General features: G+C 38.3%; 1 protein-coding gene across 6 annotated transcripts in view; it reads left to right on the top strand.

Annotated features, from left to right (window-relative positions):
* The window catches only part of Tcf12 (transcription factor 12), a 257,308-nt gene that overhangs the window by 93,345 nt on the left and 155,308 nt on the right, over nucleotides 1-8,655 (top strand). For all 6 annotated transcript variants that reach the window (XM_021171999.2, XM_021171997.2, XM_021172001.2 and 3 more), the window contains exon 4: nucleotides 1,681-1,754. In XM_021171999.2, the coding sequence (XP_021027658.1) occupies nucleotides 1,681-1,754 (74 nt within the window). The remainder of the gene's footprint in view (nucleotides 1-1,680; nucleotides 1,755-8,655) is intronic.

Below are 8,655 nucleotides of genomic sequence, written 5' to 3'. Positions count from 1 at the left end.
AGGTCTAGTATGGTTTTGTTCAATTCCATCACCTGTTTGGTCTGGTTTTCCTGCAATTCTTTAAGGGATTTTTGTGCTTCCTCTTTAAGGTCTTCTACCTGTTTAGCCGTGTTCTCCTGTATTTCTTTAAGTGAGTTATTAAAGTCCTTCTTGATGTCCTCTACCATCATCATGAGATATGCTGTTAAATACGGGTCTAGTTTTTCGGTTGTGTTGGGGTGCCCAGGACTGGGTGGGGTGGGAGTGCTGTGTTCTGATGATGGTGAGTGGTCTTGGTTTCTGTTAGTAAGATTCTTACATTTGCCTTTCGTCATCTGGTAATCTCTGGGGTTAGTTGTTGTAGTTGTCTCTGGTTAGAGCTTGTTCCTCAGGTGATTATGTTTGCCTCTATCAGCAGACCTGGGCGACAAGCTCTCTCCTAAGTTTCACTGTTCAGAGTACTCCCTGCAGGCAAGCTCTCCTCTTGCAGGGAAGATGCCCAGATACCTGGTGTTCGAACCTGCCTCCTGGCAGAAGTTGTGATCCACTCACAGAGGTCTTAAGATCCCGTGGAGGGTTCTGTGGGTACCTTGTAGGTGACCGCAGACTCTGCGCCCAACCTACCCCGGTGCTGGCGGGGACCGGAAGGGACTTGTGCGCCTGATCAGGCCGGGTTTCTGCTTCCCTAATTAATGCAGTCTCATGTCCCGTGTGATTGGATTGGAGCTGAAGCTGTGTTCCACTCACCAGAGATCTTAAGATCCCGTGGAGGGTCCTGTGGGTACCTTGAGGGTGTCCACACACTCCAGGCGCCCAAGCTACCCCGATGCTGGCGGGACCGGAAGGGACTTGTCTTAGTAATTTCTAACATCTGTTTTTTTTTTTTTTTGAGTACAAAGGAAAGAAAGCCAACATTGATATTTAGTGTACAAATTATCTTAGAAAGAGCTGGGGAATACATATTGTCCTTAGGAATCAAAGATGAAAATCGTGGATTTTTAATATAGAAAATGCCGGAATAACTAGATTGAACCATAATATGATAAATGACCAATTTAGAGATTACCAGTTTTTCGTAGAAACAATGGGAAGGTTTAGGTATAGAACCTGGCATCAGACAAGGATGATGGTAACTGATCCTTCATCCCCTTTAAGAACTTTACTTTGCAGCTACATTGTGAGTAACAGCTGTGAAGAGATGGAATTGCTACCACAGGGTTACTGCAGTGCAATCTTTTGTCACTGTGGTTAGTTGGGATAGGTAATTTGAGATTCTCTATTTTCTGTTAAGAATATTAACTCTCTAATCTGATAGAAACACATGTATCAAACTCAATATTACATGGATAGCTTTGTTTTTATTGTTGAAGAACTGAAATCTTCATATTTTTATATATGGAAAGTGTGTGGGTAATGGGTAGAAAAATGGAGGCACTTATGTGAAAATCCATCTGAAAGTCTCCAAAGAAATGTCTTAGTTCTGAAATGTCATGATATACAGAGGGTATCATTTAGGGGAATAATGGTGAGAGTAACTCTGAAGCAACTACCTTGCTACATGCTACTGAGTCAAAGAGTATGATACAGCCAGTTTCACAATGATTCTCATACCATCATGTGAACGTCGTTCTCTTATGCACTATCTGAAACATCATAAACATGGCTTTAGAATTTATATTGTACACTGTCTGCTTTCTTTAGGTATTGATGAGCGTGGAGGAACAACATCTTGGGGAACAAGTGGTCAACCAAGCCCCTCCTATGATTCATCTAGAGTAAGTTTTCTTAAGTCTTGGTTACAACTGTAAAGATGATTGGGCTGAGTAAATGAGGTTTTCCATAAATGAACTTTTCATAACAAATAAAAGTTATCTTATGTTGTGGAAATATAGAATATGCACAGCCTTCATCGTGGATTTAATCTGCTGTCCTGCTTTTGACGTTTATTACAATTCTTATACCTGAAGAAATACTCTTGGTATTATCCAGATCCGCTTTGCCTACAGTGCTCCTCTGTGATGCTGGAGGAGCTCAGAGTACCCATCTGATGTTCTTTCTACTGAATTACTATTTCTTTGTGTGTTACCTGTTTCAGGAGATGGTAGTGACTTTTAGCTTCCTTTTCAAGCTGAGTTCCAGAGGTTACCAGTTATTCGTATTGGGTACTCAGTAGTCTTATCTCTAGAAACCATGTCAAAATAGATGTAAAATATGGTATTTCTTGGTTAACAATAGAAAATAAGACCAACTTTGTGTTCTACACACCAAAAGGGGTAAAGATTAGGGCCTTTTCTAGCAAGAAAACTATGTAAAAATTTCTGGTAAAGGTTTGAAATGGGACCAGAGACAGAAAATGAAAGAACTATAAATAAAACACTTTGTTCTCAGCCACTAGTGCAGTGGTAGGGTTACAAAGTGGGATACTTTTTAAAAGGCTGTATGTTACTGATATTTAGAAGGCTTGACATAATCTACTCTGGATGAGAAGAAATTTCTTTGGGCTCATCGTTTAAAGGTAGGGACAGGTTGGTGGTGTTGATGCTACAAGCCTGGCTCCTGTTAGTGTGGGGCAGCTTGCTCACTTCTCAGCTGATCAGGAAACAGACCTTGAGTAAAACTAGATTGTAGTTCACAAAACCTTTCTTCCTTCCTTACCCCACTTGCTGCAGTGAGGCCCTACTTCCTAGAGGTTCTAATTTCTAGAAACTGTCGTCAGGTTAGATCACATGACATGAATCTGTCAGGATCATTTCACATGCAAACCATAATGCTATATGTAAATGAATGAGACATTTCTTTTCTCTTACAGGAAACCAGGAGATTTATATATGAACATATAACTTTAAAGTATCTTAAAGAGTAGAAAGAAAGAAGCATGCAGTTGGCTTGTATGCAATTGGGCTGCTTGCTTTTGATATACTTCTGTCAGTATCAAAGTGCTTCTGAAAACAAGAGGTTTTGCTGTTTTGTTAGGCCACACTCTAATTTAAATATGTTGGGAAGGACTATTATTATTTTGAGGAAAACAGATAGACAGATGCTGTCTCTATTAACATTGTGGGAATCAGTGGCCAAAATAGCTGTCATAATGTGAAGTGCTTTGACAGGATTTAGATTTTACTGTTCATTCCTGGACACATTTTCATATCTTGGAGATTTTAAACTTGTAGATGTTCAATTTTTTCCCAATTCTGAAGAGAATTTTTGATTCTCTGAAAAATATTTGAGTGTGTTTCTTGCTTATATATTTGAAATTACAGTTTTTTATAGTAGAAATTTTAGTATATGTAAATATTTGAAAACTTTCCTTCAGAGGCTCAAGTTCCTGTCTTAGAGTGCATTAGATGATTCCTTCCTAGTTCAATTTACTTCACTCTCAGCTTCCTGAGTTTTTCTACTTGAATATTAGATGGGATTTTAGGAGAAGAACATAAAACAAACAGTGTATCCAAGCACTTAACAGATTGATCATTCTGACATTGTAATTGCATCAGTGATGGCACTCAAAGACAATCCTGCTGTTTTTGCTGTTTGATCTATAGGTTACATGAGAAAGCTGTCTTCTATTCTGAATGTATTTATTAGCTTATTTTTAGTGTAGGTTGTGGTAGAGAAAAGTCGAACTAATTCTGTGGTCAGCCAGCTTCCTGTTTAACCCAGGCACATTCCTAGGTACCCAGCTTACTGCTCTTAAACATCTTTTCCAGGACTAGAACAGTCACTGCAGCTAAGTTCCTTTTATATATGACCTCTCCAGGTCTTAATAGATCTGAAAAGTAGCCCTCACCGTGTAGAGGCAGTTAAGTTTCTGGTTATTAGAATTACTCACAGAAGCCCATTAACAGAGGGTTTTTTTTTTTTTTAAATACTTTGTTTTGTTTGTTTGTTTGTTTGTTTTATTGGATATTCTCATTTACATTTCAAATGTTCTCCCCTTTCGCAATTTCCCCTCCCAGAAACCCCCTATCCCATCCCACCTCCTCCTGCTTCTATGAGGGTGTGCCCCCAACCACCCACCCACTCCCACCTCCCTGCCCTCTCCCACCTCTCTGCCCTCTCATTCCCCTACACTGGGACATTAAGCCTTCACAGGACCAAGGTCCTCTTTTTCCATCCTCTGCTACATATAAGGCTGGAACCATGGCCCCCTCCATATGAATTCCTTGGTTGGTGGTTTAGACCCTGAGAGCCCTGGTTGGTTGATATTGTTGTCCTTCCTATGGGGTTGCAAATCCCTTTAGCTCCTTCAGTTCTTTCTCTAATCCCGTGATCAGTTCAGTGGTTGGCTCTGTATATGTCAGGCTCTAATAAGAGCCTCCCAGGAGACACCTATATCAGGCTCCTGTCAGCAAGCACTTCTTGGCATCCACAATAGTGTCTGTGTTTGGTGACTGTATATGGGATGGATACCTAGGTGGGACAGTCTCTGGGTGGCCTTTCCTTAACTCTCTGCTCCACACTTTGTCTCCGTATTTGCTCCTGTGAATATTTTGTTATCCCTTCAAAGTGTGAGCGCTTTGGTCTTCCTTCTTCTTGAGCTTCACATGGTCTGTGAATTGTATCTTGGGTATTCCGAGCTTTTGGGCTAATATTCAATTATCAGTGAGTGCATACCATGTGTGTTCTTTTGTGATTGGGTTACCTCATTCAGGATGATATTTTCTAGTTCCATCCATTAACAGAGCGTTGTTGAGGGAGATACTGGAGCAGACATGATACTTAGTGGTAATGTTAGAAGTGATAGAATAATGTTAGAAGAAGTGATAGACTTATGTAATGTTCTTAGGCTTCAAACCTTAGAGGGTGGGAGTACTGCTTTTGTGTATGCTCTCATGCCTTCTCTTGTCTGTGCATTCTTGATGCTTTGTCTGTCTGTGCAGAACAAATACACAAACATGAAAAAAGTACTATGATATGAAAGACCCAGTTTTAAAACTTTGTCAAAATTGAAGCACCAGAGATGAACAAGATTTAAATATTGCATAGTGCAGACCTACAAGAAATATAGGCAACAAGTTTTTATATCTCTTCTTATCCTTTAATGCGAGGAATATTTTCTCTATTTGAGATTGTACCAGGTATAAAGGCCAGGAAATTGGATTGTTCTAGTTGATTGCTGTGTTAATGATTGTTTGAGTTTCAGGTTTTCCTACTTTTTACTATCAGTGTTATTCTGGACAGGTTATTTAAATTTACTGTACATCACTCATTTGTAAAATGGGATTGGTGTTAGCTATTTTATGAAGTTGTTAAAAGGCTTAAATGGAATGGTTGGTGTCTGATATGCACTGTTCTGTGAGTGCCTTTAGAATTCATCCTCTAGAAGTTTGTGTCTAATCAAACTGAAACAAATGAATGCATTTGCAAGAGATGCTGCCATATAAATCTAATGAGAACTTTTGCTCTTTTACTAATTAATAAACATTTTTCTTTTGGATCTATAACAAATGTTAGTAACATCAATTTCCCTTCCCTTGCAATTATGCATTACTCTCTTGAAAAAGCGCATCTCTTTCTGTGAAACAATGATTTAAAAGTTTTTCTTTCTGCATAAAGCAATGTTTTATGCATGATAGCTGTGCTATACTTAGTTAAATATAATCAAAATTTGGAAAAATAATTTTTCTTAGCACAATACATAGAACAGACCATTAAGTAATGCTCAGAGTTGTAAAAAAAATTCTTCCCTCGGGAAGAGCAACTGGCTGTCCAATACCTGATGGTCATCACTGAAGAAGTACATATGAGGAACATTACAGAGACTTGAGAAGGTTGTTTTTAGGAATGCATATATGTGCTCATAACAGTTAATGAAAAAAGAGGCCATGAATTTGAAAGAGCAAGATGATGCATATGTAAGAGTTTGAAGGGAAGAAAAGGAAGGGTGAAAATGATGTAATTATATGATTATATAGAATTTCAAAAATAAAAAAAAATGTTAAAAATTTTTATAAAAAAAGAACAACGATGAAAACTGTGAGGCTCACAATAGATGGTAGTCTGAGTGATTGGGGACAGCTGTTTATGCTTACAGACTTAATCTGCTCGTAGGCAGGTCAGAGACTTGTAGACTTGTATAGTAGATCATAGGAAAGTCACCTTTCTTTATGTTTTGTTTTTTTGTTTTTTTTTTTTGTCTTCAAAATTATAGTAATATTATACAGACCTCAAAGGGCATAGATAAAAGTGGAGATTATAGCTATGAAATATTTCATTTATTAATTTAACAAATGAAAACAATTACTGTTCTCAGTGCTTTATCTCAATATCAAATATATTAAATGCATTTTCATGGTTATATTATTTCCTGATATACACATTCTGTTTCTGAGATGTGACTGATACCTGGATCTGTAGGTCTTTTAAGTGGCCATATTGTTAGGTTTGCCCATTCTTGTACATACTGGTACCCATCCTAGCCTAAATTCTACCATGGTACCATAGAGATTTGTACCTCATAGCCTGCTCAAGATGCAGAACTTTTCTGCTGATTTTATATATGTGTATTTATATGTATATATGCATGTGTATGTGTGTTTGTATATTCTTTTTAAAATAAGACCAAATACTTTATTGCTACTTTGAAAGTTTATACAGGTTCACTGTCAACAAACAACTAATTTCTATATGTCATTAGCTACTATGAGTGGGCTTATTTTTTAAAGTCATTAGCATTTTCCATGTAAAATATTGCTGTTAAGATGAATATGTACTTATCATTGCTGCTACTATTTTTTTTTTTTTATAAAGAACCTTCATTGGCTTGAACTGAGTTTGGGTGTGTCTAAATTTCCCCAGGTCCCCCAACTCCCTTTTTGTATTGTGCTTTACAGAACAAAATAGTCATTTGCATTTTGCTCTTTTTATTTCCTCAGCTTTTGTCATATCATAGAATTTTTCACAACTGAAAAATGTGTTAGCTGCTATCATTTATCCTGGTTTCCAGATGAGAAACCAGGTTTGGAGAGTGTGAAGGTATAGCTTTGCAGGAGACCCACTATTTACATGAGGAAGGCTGCCCTGTGACTAGTCAGACTGCCTCTGGCCTGTGAATAGATTACACTTCAATGCCAGCATCTCTTGGCCCCTTTGCCTTGCCTCAGCACTTCTGGATTCAAAGAGTAGTAACATTTCTGTCACAACTTTGAAGGGAAAGTAGAAAGTTAAAACAAGAAAGGGAACATGTGGCTGGTGACAAATAATTTGGGACATGATGCTTCCTAGCCAGTGAGGGATGTGGTTCAGGTGGTGGAGTGTTTTCCTAGCACCTCATAAACTGCATGTGGCACCACCCTTCTGAGATTATAGCACTTTGGGAGGTAGAATCAGGAGAATTAGATAGTCAAGGTCAAATTGGGCTACATAGCAAGTTTGAGGCCGTTTTGGTTGAGAGATGGGGAGAGGAGGAAGAGGCAAGAGGGGAGATAGGAGAAAGAGGAGAGGGGGAAGGGAGGAGGGAGGAAGACAGAGATTCACATAGCAAAGGTAGTGTGTAGTGAGGCAGAACCATAGAATTAGTTGCTCAGTGTCAATTTGATCTAGCTGATAAGTGGGGGTGTCAGTTTCTATTTCTGATACAACTTAGACTTTGCTTTGTGATACTGAATGTGTTAAATTTCTTAATCTCAAACTTTCTCTTTTTTTCTTTCATTGATAGAAATGTAATGGCACTAATAATGGTTACACCACTACCCTTCCATTCTGTGCTGATAATACAGAGGGGATATGTGTTGATGGGTTGGGCTTTAAAAAAAGTCCTTCAGTTACTTTATGTATGAGACTTAGCACAGAATGATCTCAGGGACTTGTTACTTGTCTTTTTGGTTGTGAGCCTAGCCCTTAATGGCTGATCAATTTCTCCCAAGAGCTCCAGGGACTTTCTTCTAAGGGATGAGTAGTAGGCATGTTTTGAATTCTGTAGTACTTGCTCTGACTTTTGCTTCCTTATAGCAGTGCATTCACTGGGAGTTGAGTGTACTCAGAGCAGTGTTCACTTTATAGAATGCTAGTCAAAAAGAGTGTGCTGGGTAGAAAGAATAATATGAACTTACCAGGAGTTTAGAGTTGCTGGTCTTGCAAAGTTTGTGTATAGAGCCATAGACTGTGTAATTTGGATAAAGGGTAGAAGAAAAACTACTCAACTAAAATAAGAAAATAGTTTTCACAAACAATGAAAACTAAAACCAATATATAAGGTTATCTGGATGAAGTTGATGTTATTTTCTCTTGAAGCTTCTGCAGTGTTTGTGCCAGATGAGGCTAAAGGGAACTTTAATTTTGTTTAGTGCTCTCGCCATTCTTAGCTGGCATTCAGTATCTTTTTCATTCATGTAGGAGAGCTTGGCTGAGTGCCACTTAGTAGATTGTGAGCTAGATATGGGATAATAGAGCCTTGGATATCTTCATGTACTGTCTATACAAAATACACAGAGGTCATTTTGACCTCACTAAGGGGTTATACTGGCTAGAGATTTGGATTGACTTGCTTAGGTTTACAGGTCATAGAAGCCTTAGTAGTTGCTAGTAGAGCATAGGGACCTTTCTTCTTCTTCCACTGGAAATAGTGTTATGAGAAAACCCCATTGCAATAAGAATATTAAATTTATCCTGTAATCCCTCAATCCCTCAATACTAGGAATTGAACCCAGGGCCGCACGTATACTAGGTAAGTATTCT

Source organism: Mus caroli, chromosome 9, assembly GCF_900094665.2.
Source record: "Mus caroli chromosome 9, CAROLI_EIJ_v1.1, whole genome shotgun sequence".
Classification (NCBI taxonomy): Eukaryota; Metazoa; Chordata; class Mammalia; order Rodentia; family Muridae; genus Mus; species Mus caroli.
Note: the sequence above shows the minus strand (reverse complement) of the source record. Positions and strands in the feature narration are given on the sequence as shown.